Raw genomic sequence first — 17,554 nt, forward strand, 5'->3', positions numbered from 1 at the left:
TAGTTGAAAAATGTTGATGGGTGGTCAAGCTTTTTAAAAACGCTCATTATTGGTACATAATATATGATAAGAGAGAACTTAGCGTCAAAAATTAAAAGCTTTTAGATGAACCTTTTCGTGACATATATATAACAAACTAAGGATGGTCACTTGAGATATATACAGTATTTATTTAGTTAATAAAGTTTTGAGCCATAATTTTCCTTTAAAACAGATGAATTTCTTTTCAAAATAGATTCGTCGAGTGTCAAATGGAATTTTGTTCCATTCTGGGACCATTCTCATTCCCATTCTTGTACTAAAATCTAGCAGCAAAATTAAAGTAAGGCTATTAGCAATATTCTAGTCATTCAGTAGTATTAATTCGCCATGATACAGTCAGTGACTGGAATGAGAAGATGAAGTTATTACCACGATATTGCCACCCAGATCATAATGACACCTCTTCCAAACTCATCTGTTGGAAACAGCAGTCCATATCGTTGAATAAAATCTTAAAATCACTAAAATACTTGCGTTAGTTTAAATGCCGAAGACCTGGATTGTTCTCATGTTTAACATTCAAAACATCTAAAATTATACCAGACCCTTGTGTATTAGTGAAAGAATTCGCGGTAGTCTCAATATGCATTGTGTTACTTTCTAACTAAAAATGTGTCTTCTTGTTAGTCTCTATATATTAAATATATAGATTAATACTAAAATTTCACCATACATAATTAGCAACTTCTCATACATCTCTCCATATATCTAATGCACGAATTTAAATAACTATTAAATATATTATACTTCTTATACTACACTCGTGTATAATAATTCCAAAAAAATATAATTTAACTTCTCCATGTAAAATTAAACACTAAATATATTAATATAATTCCAAATGTATTTTCCAAGCTCTGCTATGATCAACTGTTTTATTTTCAGTGATCATTTTGTTAATGTCCCCACTTATTTTGATATGATCTACGCTACTTAGAGGCATCCTGTGAGGAAATTGGCAGAATAACTTGTCATCTACTTTAACCTGCAAGATATTTACCAATACAAAATTTTAAACTTTAATACATATTAACTGCTATAAATACCCAAAAATAAATTACTATTATTTTAGGGTTTATCCATTTTAAAAGCTTCTTACAATGTATTGATCTTTTTCTACCCTCACAACCATATCAAAATGTTGTCCCTTACAAAAGGGCATAGAACCATTAAAAAGTTTTCCCCCCAGAAATTTCGATGTCTAGAATTCCGCACAATACGTCCAAAAAAATGGTTACCATACTTAAAAGATATCTTTTATTTTATTCTGTCAATCTTACCCAAACATTAATCTTACCTTCAAATCTAACAGAAATATGAAATGGAATGCTGTCACTTTCTAGAAATAAACCGGTTTGAAAATCGATAATAAACCTAAAATGTTAATTTAAGTTATATACAATTCATCGGAGTATCAAATAAATTGATTTAGAAAATCTAGCAAAAATCGAATAAATTGGAAAAAGATCACAATAACATAAAATGAAAGCAGTCATAGCACATCTGCGAACAAACAAACTTCAAGTGATAGATTAATTGCATAATTTATTATATTTGAATTTCGAGTTAAGTAAATATAATTAACAACATAAATAATTGTCTGTTACTTCGTGACACTATACTAATATTAAGCAAATAAAAGCTAATATGACAATCATACATTTTTATCAGCTTTGGTTTGTGTTACATACTATAAATTAATAAATTATAATAAATTAGGTATGACTTTGTTTAATTTTGAATAACATAGAACTTATTAAGTACTTAATCTAAATATATATAAAAAAGATTGTTACATTCTTAGTAATATTTACTATAAATACGTAAAAAGGCTTAATAGATTACACCAAGAATCACATGGGGGTTGATGAGATTGTAGTTTTTGGCTTTTCTGGTGTACGTGATTGCAAGACCGCAATTTTGCAAATTATTTCTAATTCTGTAACATTTTTGATTAAACTCTGTACATTGAAGTTCTTTTTTACGTTGTTTTTACGTACGTTGATTGAATTTCTCTTTTCAAGCTCTTTTCAAATTTGTCATGGAAGGTTGAATTTTTTTCCACACTGTTATTATTTGATAATTCATACACAAGTTAAGTTTAGAGGCGTAAGAATAGTTGGAATACCTATACTTTACAATATTTCGCTAACCACAGACATTACATACGCTATATGGTATTAACATAAACACACCCATTCACCTATTAGAACAACATATAAAAATATGGACACAAAATTATAGCGTTAAGGCACTCTTTAGGTGAGTTAAGACTGCGGTAGACCATCCTACACATGTCAGATGCACCAACTGTTAGGGAATGCACCCTACCAGCTACAAGCGTTACAAAATGTATATATAGAGAAAAATATTAAAAATTACATCTAAGATTAAACGAAAATCAACAGGTACCAAACGCAAGAAAATACTATAATACGCAACACCAACACAGCAATTCAGTCAAGCGACTACAACAAATATAAGATATGCGTGGAGGCAACCCAGACACATATTTAACCAGAAGAACAAACAGAAAGCGACATTCAAAATATTATTGGAGATATTGATTTAGAAGGTTCAGCCGACAATGATCCTCACACATGTCACACATTAAGCCTTTGACAATGTCTGGCATGATGATCTGGCATACAAACTAGAAAAATACCTTTTCATCCTACCTCAGCATGGAGCTTCATGTTTAAATGTAACAATGAACATTTTGCCTTGCAGCAAATACTCTCGGACGTCCTACAGAGCAGCGTGCTGGGACCTAGGGTTTACACTACAGGCTTCCCTACTACGGAGGATACAATGACGCTGGCGACACCGCCGTCCTATCAGTGAATTCTGTCTCAAAATCTTCTTCCAACTCCAATGCAATCTCAATGAAACCGAGAAATGATTTAATCAATGGAGATAAAGGCAAACAAAAGGAATTCTGCTTATGTTACTGACATTTTGATAAGAGATAAAATTATGTAACGAAAACACCCTACAGAACCACAAATTGAATAAACATGTTAGTTAATTATTTTTAAACTGCTCTAAAATAATTGTAAAATCAAATCAAATTTTATAATGGTGGAGAAGACACGAACCACCATATTATATAATGAGTGACTGATGTGATGAGTAGACTAATACATATGAATATTTTCACTTCTTTATAATTAAGCAGAGATATGTATAATGATAATCACGACGAGATGTTCCTCGCATATGTTTCCTACGTAAAGTTCATCACGAGCAAACGTGACTATAACGGACGACCACGGATTTCGTTATATGTGGACCAATCGAGTGCAAAGACGACAACGGTCATTACGATGATTCGTCGTTGATTTTACCATTTACATTTCAAATCGACGTTTCGATTCTCAGATGGACATTGTTATTTAATCTTAGAATATTCAAATTTCATGAATTTACGGCCTTCTTAACATCTTCCATCAGTAGGATTTTGTCACCCAAATGTTATACATATAAAATTAATTCAAAGAAGAATATCTTTGTGATCTGACAATTTACAGAGACTCTAACCGTATTGCTTATCTGTTCACTTTCAAAAATAAAAGCTTCAGATATAAATACTTACTGCCACTTAAAAAAACACTCAAAAATTTAAAAATAAGCATAGCCTAATGTGTATGAATTATATTATTATAATATATGAATTATATGATATATGTATATTATATATATATCAAACGTAAGCAAAATTCTTTAAAATATTATAATTATGGGTTATAAACCGGTAAAGGTTCTTTAATGTTTTATTTTAATAAATTTCAAATTGCGGCAGTCTTTATTGAAAATATTTTCTGCGCGTTGCAGCTGCACTGAATACTAGTACGGGCATGGTCGCTAAATTATCTTATAATTTCGCCAAAAACCCGTCTTTATGGGAAAGAAGTGACGGGCCAAGGTCAGCTTGATATTAGCTGTATCAGAGATAAAATATATAAAATGTAAAAAAAACCGTAAGTACATTTTTTCAATCGAAACATAATTTAATACAATTATTTTAGAGAAGATTGTTATTCTGGAAAGTATTCACAAAAATCCAAAAGTTATTGCAGCTATTTGAGGGATGTAGAACATCCCTTCATACACTGTTGGGTAAAATAGGATTTAATTGGTGTAAAGGTAACCCACGAAGGGGTTTAATGGAACTTCCAGACATTACTTTTAAAAGAATACAATTTATAAAAATACATAACAAAATTAAGGAAATATTATTATAACAATTTATATATTTAGATGAGACATGAATATTTTAGAATGGTACATTGGATCACTTATGGCAAGATGATAGTAGATATAATGTAACGACAACTAAACTTGATGGAAGAAGGTAAATATTGGAATATCTACTGGTTAATCTTTGTTAATCATAACATTTTTTAATAATTCATTACAGACATATATTTCTTCATGCTGTAAACAGGAATGGTTTAATTCCTGGTGCAGAAATAAAGTTTTCCTCTAAGTCTAAGGATGGCTACCATGGAGAAATGAACTGCCACATGTTTTTACAGTGGCTTAAAAATCAGTCCTCATACTAAGCAGGACAAATCAAGATCAGCTTGATGTTAGTTCTTTCAGATATTAAATATATGATATGTATGAAAACACTGAGAGGTTTTTCAATACAAACATAATTTTGTACAATTCTTTCACAGAAACTAAGAGGTCAAATTCCGGATATTGATTTTAAAAGAATAAAAATTTTAAAAGTGTATAATAAAATGAAGGAATACTTATTATTTCAATTAATATATTTAAATGAAACATGGATATTTCAGAATGGTTCCAATATATCCAATGGGTCACTCATGCCAAGATGATAAAAAAATATTGTTATGACAACAAAATTTACAGAAAATGGTAAATGTTGGAATAACAATTTATTAGACTTTATTACTCATAACATTTATTAATAATTCATTACAGATATATTGTACTTCGTGGTGGAAAGAGGAATGTCTAATAACACCTTCGGTTTTGATGAACTCAATAAGATACATTGAAAAAGAAAATGAGGACGGAATTGTAAACAAGTATGAGATAAATTGGAAAGTAACAGATTAGTTATTCACCTAAATGAAACTTTTTGAATACGATATAATTCATTGCTGCCAATTTCTAAGGCAGTGTGATGAGAATGGGAATAAGTACAGGTTACCCTATAATATTAATATAATGATTAATATATGGCAACTATAGGAAATCTTAGTGTAGAGTGCAAAATATTTATGTGCACGAATATGTGCGTAATTTTTCAAATATACATGAGCATTTGGTTAAACTGCTCCAAGAATGAAATAATAGTAACTCTTTTGCAGATATGACAAATACATTAAGGAGAATGCAGTGATTAAATCAAGGTTTATCTAGAAAGACGTATACAAGTTATAACAGAACAAATGAAGCAGAAATAGAGTGACATCAAAATAACTTTACAATGAAACACTGTACCGACGTACATAAGAACTAAGCGTAATATGCTCTCTGATGAAATTAAAGTATATTACTTGGATATACAATTGTCAATTAGCTAGATCAGGTCAGGATCATTCAGGGGATACAGAAACAAAAAAAACTCATAGGTGGTATGGAAAAGAAATCAATGTAAATATAGTTAAACACAACTCTAACTCACAAACAATTACAACTGTTGTACTTGATTGTAGTTTTAAGTTCTTCGATAATATACGCATTTGATTTACTATAATGTTAAAATAAATTTTATTTGATAACAGTATTTTTATTGAATTATGTTATTTAGATTAGAATTTTGTTGTATATCAAATCCAAACTGAACTCTGAGTTAATTTTGCAACATTGCGACGTTTTAACGACACAAATTTAGATGATGTATGTACCAGATCTATCCAAATTTAAATACCTTATATGAATTTTAATCCACGCATAATGAAATATGTAGATCAATAAAAAAATTCAGCCATATATAAGGAATATTTAATCTTAAATCCCACCCTATATCTAATACACAAAATTGCAACACTTTAGTAGAAATTTGGTGTACTACAAATGTTGATGTTCAACAAAAATAATTACAACATATTTAATTTAACCTTTAGATACACTAAAAGAATAGATTATAAGAAGATTTAGAATTATTAATAGAATAGATAGAATTTAACACTACATATATTATTACATTTGCAAATAAATTTTCCAACTGTTTCTAAGATCAAGAGTTTTGTTGTAAATGTTCATTGTATTAATGTCTCCACTTATATTAATACGATCTACGCTACTGAAAGGTATACGGTGGGGGAATTTGCAAAAAAAAACGATTTATTTCTTCTTTGCATAAATTAATGCACAAAGACGAGTTTGTTTATTTAAATGAATAATATAAAAAACATATATAATGAGAGATATATAGACACCTAGTGGTGAAAATAATTATGAATCGAATAGAAATGATTTACTAAATCCTATGTCTATACATTACATATAAGAATTCAACTAGTCTTCACAATTAACTATTCTGTTTTTGTTCCGCGATTCCAGTTGTGTTTTTCTTTCTTTTCAGATTGACGTTTCAGTTCTGACTCTCAACAACTAACTGTTTTGATTTTTTTCTGCAATCTGTTCTGACTGTTCTTTTGCTAATTCTTATTCTGTTTTTAGTTCTGCCATTCCTTGACGATATCTTGCTAATTCTGCATAATTCTTTTATTATTTAATTCTTCTACTAATTCTGATGTTTCTCAATTCTCTAGTGCTTTGGTAACTTCTGCTACTCTCGCTAATTCTACTTACCTGCACCACGATTCGTTCAGAGTTTCGTGGGATGGAGTATTCGAGCTAAGAACTTATCACGCCTATGAAAACTTGCTATAAACGATATTTAAAAATGCTCTAAAAGTACGATCTCGGACCTTTTTGAAGCTTTTGGTTATAGCTACTACGAGAGGTCCTCTATCAGGTCTAACTTCTAACACGCTTCGTCTACTCCCGGTACCTGAACGCCCGTTATCCGGAACACTAGACAATTGCCGATGAAATATCCTTTTCGCTATCTAATTGTGTTCCATTTGCTCGTTACCTTTCTAATCTTTGCCTAGCCCCACCAAATATTCGATATGTAATAGCGTCGTAACATACATATATATCTGCTTTTCGCTGCATACTCTTGCCCTCACTTGGGCAGTTTTGAAAGCAGAACACATTGTTTTTTATTCAGGTTGTCTTACGGTACGCATGGTGTCTTTACTGATCTACTGATTCTCAACGTAATAGATGCATGCCGTTCAATATCATACTAAAACTCATTAACTGACCTTCTAGGCCACTAGCATTCTTAAAGCAGAATACAATTTATTCGTTGTTTCTAAAGGATTTAGAGGATTTAATTCTATTGTGAGTATGTCTTCAATATTAAATATTTCAATTGGAAAAAAACAGAAAAAGGATTATTGATAATTATGACTCAAAAGTGTGGACACATTTTTCATTTTTATGTTAAAATTAATAAAACTCAAAGTGTTTTCGGATCCTATTCAGCAATATCCAAAAATTAACAAAAGAAGCTGTTAAGTTCTAAAAATCGATATAATAAAATAACTCTACATCGTAACCAAAATGTTTTTGGAAATCTAGCCATATTTAAAATAGAAATTAGCAAGCGTTACATAGGAATGTAATTTGTCCATTAATCACTTTAATATATTATACCTAACGAAATTAACAAATAAAAGTATTTACACTATTTTAAAAATATATTGTAATAACGCAAATAGCATTACATATATATGCTTTACCGACAACTAAACATTATTAAACCATACATTATTAAATCTTGAATTGACCTAAACAATTTTTCTTGGTTGGGGAGTGCTCATGCTCAACAATCATATAACTGATATCTCCAGATACTTGGATGTAATCTATTGTAGTGATATATGCCCTGTTAGGAAATCTACAGAAAATTTCTTGGTCTACTTCAACCTACAAAATATAAAAAAATAAGATAATGAAAAAACTAAAATATATGCTTTAACATTATTTACACAGTAGCCATTATCAGATATCTTTGTATATTAGTCTCTTTTTTACCAACTAGTTAATTTTTACTATCTGGATTTGATCTACTGCTTTACGTCGACCAAATCAGTCCTACCCAGCCGTAACTGGGATGACTTTCTCTGTCAGATTGTACTTTTGCCTAAAGATAAAGACCAACAATCACAAACATATTGCCGAATACTATAAGATCAGTAGAAGGATCGCCTTTCTCTTTTAACAATTGCGTTTATAGGGCTATTAGATATTAGTACAAATAAAATATATTATAATTTAAAAAACCTATATTACTAGTCTACTTACAATGTATCCATCTTGTTCTACTCTTACAAGAATATCAAACGGTTTTCCCTTGTATAATGGCATAGGACCATTCCCTAGTTCCCTTTCCCACCCGAACTGTTTTCTGGAATTGCAAGCAACGCGACCTGGAAAAAATAGACCATATATAAGGGATACTCCTTATTTATTTAATACGGTGCACCTTCGGCAAATCTAACACAGAAATGAAATGGTATATTCGGACTGTCTATATCTTGGCCAGATTGAAGATTGAGGTCAAACCTAAAAAAATATTTTGTCATGACAATATATCTATATATATTTAACATAATATTTATTATTCATTCTAATATTAACATTAACGGTAATTCCTACCTGGGTTATTTATAAAAGATCTGGAGAATATAAAATGAATGAAGTCATCAAAGGTACAAATGAAAAAACTGTTCTTACTTAAGAACTGTTATTAATTGATATGGTTTCGAAGAGATACTGTCGTTGATATACTATCATTATACTAGAGGTAATTCTAAGGGCTGTCAAGATTTTTCAATAAGTTTTAGTGGTATTAACTTCTGAATAATTTCAGGTTTCATTAGGTTTCATTATTAAATGCATTTATTAATAAGTACGTTAATTTGTGCATTAAGAGTTAAATTTAATGTTCCATAAAATATCAATAGTTATAAAACAGTTTCATATAATTCCTCATTTATTGCTGAGGTTTTAGTTCCAACGTGAAACACTAGACAAAGTAGAAATCAATAGATATATGAAAATCATAGAAGACAAATAAAAGTTGGGGTATCTACAATGGCGAGATTGAAGACTGAAATAAATAAATAGGAAGAATCCAATTTCATTTAAAAATTTAGGGAAAGAAATTATTCTGTTAGTAAGTCTGATGTATTTATTGTTCTGATAATATATATTTTAGGTGACCAATATGGATAAACGATAAAGGCTACATGAATACATAAATAATGTAATGAAAATAAGCTGGAGTTAAAATTTAACTAACCACATAATTTGCGTAGACGAAATACATAGGATAAATAGAAGAAATTATGAATTATTAATAGTTATAGATTAATGCAATAAGATATGTGACTCTAACATTTTATTCTTTGAACAATTTTATGGATTTATTATTATTATAAGTCTTCTTATTAATTGTATGGATTATTTACTTTATAGAACTAAGTTTTATATATTTCCAAATTGTTACAAATAAATTACCTAATGTTCTTTATTGTTTTAGTATACATGTTATAGAAAAATATTAATTTCAAAATTATTTTATTTATATATTATCTTCTTTACTATACAAACGTGGTTCATTTATTATTCCATACTTATGTTTATAACATTGAAGTAAAGAAAAATGATGTATAGTTATATTTGATGCTCTAAAATTATTGTATATCTGAAAATAATCTTACTTATGATACTTTGTTATAATGCTCAGTGGTGTAGTAATTTACAATTATCAGTATTTTGTTGATTATTGAAGGCAAGTGCTAGTTCTTGAGATAGTTTGCATATATTTTAATATATATTAGTATACGGACATCTATTATTTTAATTAATTTCTGATCTTGTATTTAAAATATTACAAAAACAAGTTTTAGTAGCATATAATTTTTAAATTAGTCCCTTTACTCTATTATGAGAGAAACTCTATTAAAGTAATAAATTGTGGTCGAATTTTACTTTACTTATAGGCACTTGTTAATAACAATTTGTAAAGCATGTATTACTCAAAATATTTTCCACCATTTTCTACAATTTTTTTGAAACTTTCTGGCAATATGTATATACGATACTGGGATACTGAGACAATAGTCGTTGTCGTCTTCGTCTTCGACTTCGTCGCTAAAAATGCGTTTATGGCCAAAAGTAGAATACTATACTTTAAGCTGTCGATGGTGCATATTTTTAACCGCCTTCAAAAAAGGAGGATGTTCTAGGTTCGGCTGTATATATAAATATATTTTTAATGTATGTTCGCCTATTTCTCCGTCAATTATGGACCGATTTTCAAACTTCTTTTAGTCCAAAGAGTACACTTCCACGGAAAACCTCAACAAATTTCAAAGGAACGTACAATGTTTTTATAATCTACAATGTCATTGCTGAACTGATCTCACCAAAAATCGAAAGCAATTCGTTAGAACGTATTTCTACACGTTCGTTTTTTAGGCACTAACCATATCATATGAGACGTTGTAGAAAGAGTTTAGGCAACTGTTTCTATAGTGTAATGGTTAAAACGTTGAGCTCACACGCGAAAGTCTTAGATTCAATTCCCAGCAGATCAACAACTTTTTTCGTTTTCGTTTGATTGGAACATTTATCAAATCACCTAGACTAGGTAGCGGACCCCAGGCCCTGAAATATTCTTTATTTTCAATCATTGTTTCCTTATTCCTATTTTTCCTCATATACTTTTATTTGAGCTATACATTGTAATACTTAAAAAAATGCGTAATTTATTGAGTAAATATCTAACACAAAAATGAGAAAAATAAAATATCTTTAACAATAGAAATGAGACGTTCACAAAAAATAAATAAGGAATTCACTAAAAAGTAAAACATAATCAATCTTCAAAGCGATCAGTTGGTAGTACTTAAAATAACATTGAAAATAGATAAATAGATTTAGGAACATATTAAGCTGAACTGTGTGTTTATAGTAGAGTATAAAATACGTGTATGATATAGGTTAAATAAGTTTTTTGTTTATTTTTATTTAGTTATTACATTTCATTTTAAAACTTTTAAATCTGAATAGTCTATGTTTGATTATTTTTTACTTGTTAGTGAGTTCCTTATTTATTTTTTGAAGTTGGTTCAATTTTTTTGTTAAAAATGTTTTATAAAGCTAAAAGTTTATTTCACAATAAGTAGCGAAACCTGATTTAAACTGCGGTCTAAATAACGGTCACATAATGTAAACACCACTGATTTATTTCGTTTTACCTCCATTCACCGAGCCATCTAATTTACCCTAAAAATGTAAATTTATAAGAATATAATAACTATATAAAGTGAAACAAAATCAGAGAGCGGAAAATTCCTAAAGATATTACAGAGGTTAATAAAATTAGATAGGATGTTAGAAAACTAATTAAACTATAAATAGGAATTTTGTATAACAAGCAGTAAACTTAAAAAAGCTCATTTTAGGTATAGGACATTAAATCGTGCGGCAGATTCAAGACAGGGTCAAATCTTCGGTGTAAACCTATATACTTGTTCTATTAGAAAATTGAACCTTGAAACGATGAGGTCATAGATATTCTATTAAATTCTATGAAAGTACGACATACATAAGTATATAAACCATAACTTAATTAAATATGATAAACATATTAGAAGTTAATAATGTACAGTTAAAATAAACAATATTTGACAAATAACGATTTAAAACTATTTAAAATTAATTATTCTAATAATGGAAATCTCGTACCTATGGGCAAGTTTTGTGGCACATCCTTTGAAGCGTATGAAATCGCCTTGATGTATACCGCCTGGAATGAAGAACACAGAAGCCACCATATTATAGGATGAGGATTGAACTGATACCCTCGTATGAATATTTAGGCCTTTTATATTCGCTTTACAGTATCTTATCGTTAATTCTCCAAATATATTTCTGCTTATCGGTAAATCAAGTTCAAACATACACATGTAATGTTGGGTTTGATTCACCAAATTATGTAAATATAATTAAATATAAAATAAATAATAGGAAGGTTAACAAAGGTACCAGAATACATCATAGGTTTAAATTAGAAATGCTTGCATACTATAAAATTGCTGCGTTGCTACATATTTAAGGCTCTGATAAACAGAACTTGTCAAGCTTTTATTGTATCTCGTGATATATATCATTACTATTACTATCTACACTCATTACTATCATTACTCATTACAAATAATTTAAAAAATCGCGAACTTACACCACATATTGTATATCTTTTGAGGAATTGTTTGAACTACATTGCTAGTACAAGGTTTTGTTCGCTATAAAATTATTAACCTGTATAATATACGATAATATATAAAATGTCCCTTGAAACTCAACTTCAAAATTAATTAAGTCGACTGTTTATTTTAAGTTACATATTATCTCTAAAATATATAATCTTCCACAAACCGATTCTGTTAATTTTAAAAGGAAAAAGTGGAAATAAAAGGTAAAAATCAATATGTGAGTTAACAATCACTTATTTACTAATATATAGAAAAAGCATACATTTATCTTTAAAATTACTCTGTATATTCTAGGGTAATAAAAAATATATTCATCGCTGCTTACTATATTTGTTGACATGCAAAAACAGCATAGAACCCTCTCAACCAAGTCAATACCAGAAAATAATGCAATTCAAATCTATAATCTATTCAGAAAATGTTTTCCTCCTCATAATAAATTTCTATTTTGCAGACTGACAAGTTGGAAAATCTAACAGAATCAGCCCGCCAAAGTCGTGCGATGGTCAAACGTCTGCAGAATTCTTCAAAATACTCATTATAATAACTACGGGTTATGAACCACGACAGAACCAATACAGAAATTATCTTAGTTATTCTGTGGTTATAAACCAGCTAACGTCAGCTGAACCCTTTGCTTGTTTTGATAAATTTTATATCACTGCTTACTATTATGCTGATTCAAAATGGCGAAGCCAGACGTAACAGATTGTGTTTCTAATCAGTTACTTCGAAGAGGAACGAGATAATAGAGTGAAAAGTTGCCAGTGAAATTATTTCAATACGTAAGCATTTTTACTGTTGATTATTAAGTTGCTGCGGGTTTTATTAAAATATTTTTAGCGTGCTGCAGCTGCACTGAATATTAGAACGCAGTCAAATTAAAATTATATCTAGAAAATATAGAACGGCATTATTGACGAATTACGTAGAGCACACATGACGTAGTTGACAGCCGATTGTTGTTGTACTCACCGTTATAATACCTTGTATATTATCAAGATAGTGAATATTGTAATGTTATGCTGAATAGTCGTATTTTATTTACCAAGAAATAAAGTATTTCTTACAAATCAGAAGTGGGATTATACTCGAAATACGCTCAGGATGTTTGTGTGATTATACATTGAGCTCTGAAAGAAAAAGCTGTTCAAGGAAGATGACACATAGAGTTACAGAATAATGTTTTCATCCCACGATCTAATAAACAAAATCGACGATATAACCAGAAAAGAGCAAATATATTGTACACGTATTGTGAGACCACTTGATAGAAAGAACATTGGTAAAGTGATCTGATAATATGTTGCATCGAATTTATAAATTTAGTTATGAAATTGTATCAGTGAAACAGAAATGACATTGGGATAAGAATAGTAAAATGAAATGTATTTTATATTCAGATGACGAGTGTTGACGCTACATGGTCAAGTGAAAATAGATTCAAAAGTCTGAAGGACAAGTTAGAGAGGCGAATGAAAGTGATGCTTATTGACGGAGATGAACTGGAACATAAAGACTAAAACCATTATAGTTGATGTGAATGGGTAATACTGAACAAATTGGAAATTGGATTACCATGAAGACCATGTTGATATCCTGAGGTCATGGATATGGAGATGTTGGCAAAGGCCGCAAGGCGTTTAGGCTAGGAAAAATAACAATCAAGACCGATACTGCTTGTTATTTGAGCCGAGACGTGTGACTTTGGTTACTGAGGTTTTGCATATGAAGATTTGGAGGGCAATAATCGAGACCGATACTGTATAGTTGTTGCACAAGTTGAATCATGGAAAATCTTAGTACCCATAATGTCTGTTGGAAAGCCACAAGACATTAGGTTGTGGAGAATAACAGCTGAGACTGCTTGTTGTTTGAGCAGAGTTGTAGTGATGTTGGTTATTGGAGTTCCAGAATTAAAAGATTAAGAAGAAAAAAATTAGAAAATGGAACAATGTGTGATATTCTTATTCATTTAAATTGTGACTGTCTGGTTTGAGTTTCTAAAAAAAAATGTTAAGATATCTGTTAATTAATGTTAAGACAAAGACGACGAGGTTATGGTCAAAGTTTTGTCAATATGGTATTAGTAGTTGTCTAGAATTAGATTGGAATAGTGGTTTATTTGTTTTGACGAAATATATGCATGTTATGCTTTTACAATTCTGAGGACCGAACCGACTTCAGAATGACCGAATGTAAGAAAATATAGGACGACATTCTTGACAAATTACGTAGAGAAACGCTGAGATGTACACTTTTTGGGTACAAAGGCCGGCGCCTTGACTGGGATTCGGATAGTTTCTTAGAGTCACTCGAAGAGTACTTGTTGACGTAGTTGATAGCCGAATGTTGTTGTACTCACCGTTGTAATACCTTGTATATTATCAAAATAGTGACCATTATAATATTATGTTGAATATTCGTGTTTTATTTTCCAAGAAATAAAAGTTTTTCTTGCATATAATCACAGATTCACCGAAAAGAGACCGTCTTTTACTAAGGGAGTGATGAATAAAGATCAGCTTGTTAGTCAGTCAGTTATATTAGCTCTATCAGATATTAAATATATGACATGCATAAAAACAGTGAGTAGTTTTTTGATCATAAACTTAATATTTAATAACATTATTTCAGAGGAAATTGTTGATCTGAAAATTATCCAAAGAAATCTTAGAGATATGCTGCTCTTTGAGGGATATAGAGCATCATTTCATAGACTGTTTGGCAATAAAGGATCTAAATGGGGTAAAGATAACCTACAAAGAGGTTGAACGAAACTTTTAGACATTGCTCATAAAATAATAACATTTTTAGAAGCATATAATAAAATCACGGAAGACTTATTATTTCAATATGTCCATTTAGATGAGACATGAATATTTCAGGAGACCAATGTAGCCAATGGTGACAAAAACCTTGGAATAAAAGCTAATTGGGTTTTATTATTCATAACATTTATTTATAATTCATTGTACATATATTGTTCTTAATACTGCAAACAGGAATAGCTAATAACACTTTCGGTTTGGATGAATTCTATCAGGCACATTGAAGAAGATACTAAGAAAAGATGGAATCGTGAAAAAATATTAGATCGAAAATTAACAGCTCAGTTATTTATTTGAATATGGGATCGTGATTCAATAGTGACAATATAACTAAAAGTGAGATATAATTAATATACGATAACTGTGGGAAATCCATTGTAGAGCGTGAAAATATTATGTGCGCAAATATTTGGAATTGTTCACAATTTACATGAACATTTGGTTAAAATGTGTGATGAGAGAAAGAATAATAACCGTTTTGCATATATGGCAAATGCATTAAGGAGAATGCAGTGATTAAGTCTAGTTTTTTTTAAGAAGGATGTATACAGGTAGCAACAGAACAATCTAGGAGAAATACAGTCATATCAAAATGATATTACAGGGAAATAATATACCGAAGGAAAGAAGAACTAGCCTAAAACATAAATATGCTCTCTATAGAAAATAAAACATAATAATTGTTATATTGTTATATTAGGTGGGTTAGGCGTCCAGAGGATACCACTACATAAAAAAAGCGGCTGGAACACTAGCTGATAGGTTGTATGGAAAAAACAATGTAGATATAATAAAACACAACCCTAACCTATAATCTGTTATAACTGTAAAATAAATTAAAACTCAGAATTAATGCGACGTATTGACATGATTATTAAAATATCTTTCATTTAAAGTAGGGTAGCTGTCCAGAAACTAATATTGTGGTATTATATCAGCCGTCCTGTATTTTTGACTTCATTTATCCATACTTTAACATGTGTAGCTTCACTTTTTGCTTTGTACCTATGGAATACAATCGGTTTATTAAATATTATATAAATTGTTATGAGTCAATAAAATCCAATCTTTCCCAACTATTACTGATTAAATTATCTCGATTTTTATCCAATATAGCAACCATTAGAATTTTACGATCTAGCCGCAATCATATTTTTATCTGATTTTAATAACTTTTACGAATTTCTAATCGATAACAAGCATATTTAAAAGTGGTAATATATATATATATATATATATATATATATATATATATATATATATATATATATATATATACCAAAATAGGAATTTCCAACCTGGAGAAAAGGGGATTTAGTTGCTTCTTCAATATAATATTTCCAAGTCTCAAAGTCTTCAACCGAGGAAAACTTTAATGTTTCTTGTTCGAAATCAATATTGTGGAATGACTCTATGAGCTCTGTGAACTATATGAACAACGAACTTTAATTCTGATGACGTATGCTCACGTAAAGGTATTTATCTCTACACTTACTTTAACAGAGTGAAATATAGTGATATAATACTACACACTAACGCATACAAAACAAATATAACACTACTGCATTAAACTATCCTGTAAAATTTGTCATATACCAAGGTCGCTACAAAGAGTCGCTACACCTTTTTACGTTTTTATAAGTTTTTTTTAAATATTTAATATATTCTTAAAACGGGGCTTCCTTTAAATGTACAGTAGGCCTTTGAGCAAATTAAATAATTAAAAAAAAAAACAGATATGGAACAGTATTTATTTTTTTAATATAAAAATTTATATCGTATAAATATAATTAATTGCGTAATAACAACAAAAAAAAATTTTGAGCTCTATTTTGGCCCCGGATATGACTCAAACCAAACTATATATCCATAATATTTGGTACCCACCCAGAGTTAGCTGTATCAACCACGTTTTCCTTATATAAATTGTTAACCCGGATGTATGCCAGTTTAAGTGACTATTCATCAATACTATGGTGTTCTATATGACGAGCATTTTCTAAACAATTTACATTCATTTTATGGAATAAAGGTCTAATTTTAGCAAAGCGGTTATTTTTATCCAGGGAACTATTCTCACAATAGGATATTTGGCCATAGTTTGTTGAAATCGGTCTCTGTTAATAGCTTTGGAAATTAGACTCTTGTCTGTGTCGTCAGAATTTTCCCAGTACATTCTTCTTCTACTTACTGTGCAATATCCACACATTAGTAAAACACCCAAATAAAATTTAAAATCCTGAGCAATTTTATCAGCTTCTATGCTTCTTCTAGCAGCATAGAGGTTGGTATGTCGGACCTACATCGATATGAATTTGCCATAAAAAAATTTCACGAACA

At 29.8% G+C, this 17,554-nt stretch overlaps 1 protein-coding gene across 1 annotated transcript; it reads right to left on the reverse strand.

The window, feature by feature from the left end:
- Positions 1 to 7,783: 7,783 nt before the first annotated feature.
- On the reverse strand, positions 7,784 to 12,016 carry LOC143197798 (galectin-7). The gene is made up of 4 exons (XM_076406563.1): positions 11,857 to 12,016; positions 8,585 to 8,664; positions 8,404 to 8,528; positions 7,784 to 8,025 (listed from the first exon to the last, which is right to left on the reverse strand). Exons 1-4 carry the CDS (start codon positions 11,943 to 11,945, stop codon positions 7,870 to 7,872), a joined length of 450 nt encoding a protein of 149 aa, XP_076262678.1. The 5' UTR covers positions 11,946 to 12,016; the 3' UTR covers positions 7,784 to 7,869.
- Between the last annotated feature and the right edge of the window lie 5,538 nt (positions 12,017 to 17,554).

Source organism: Rhynchophorus ferrugineus, unplaced genomic scaffold (genome assembly GCF_030347505.1).
Source record: "Rhynchophorus ferrugineus isolate W39M unplaced genomic scaffold, kcgeb_rfMv2 rfM1, whole genome shotgun sequence".
NCBI classification, from domain to species: Eukaryota; Metazoa; Arthropoda; class Insecta; order Coleoptera; family Curculionidae; genus Rhynchophorus; species Rhynchophorus ferrugineus.

What these genes read in the sequence shown, in the direction of transcription:
- LOC143197798 (XM_076406563.1), bottom strand. Translation starts at nt 11,945, where the DNA reads ATGGTGGCTTCTGTGTTCTTCATTCCAGGCGGTATACATCAAGGCGAT. An exon ending in GCCACAAAACTTGCCCATAG is followed by an intron (nt 8,665 to 11,856) that starts GTACGAGATTTC and finishes ATATTTTTTTAG; the next exon opens with GTTTGACCTCAATCTTCAAT. An exon ending in TAGAACAAGATGGATACATT is followed by an intron (nt 8,026 to 8,403) that starts GTAAGTAGACTA and finishes TATATTTTGTAG; the next exon opens with GTTGAAGTAGACCAAGAAAT.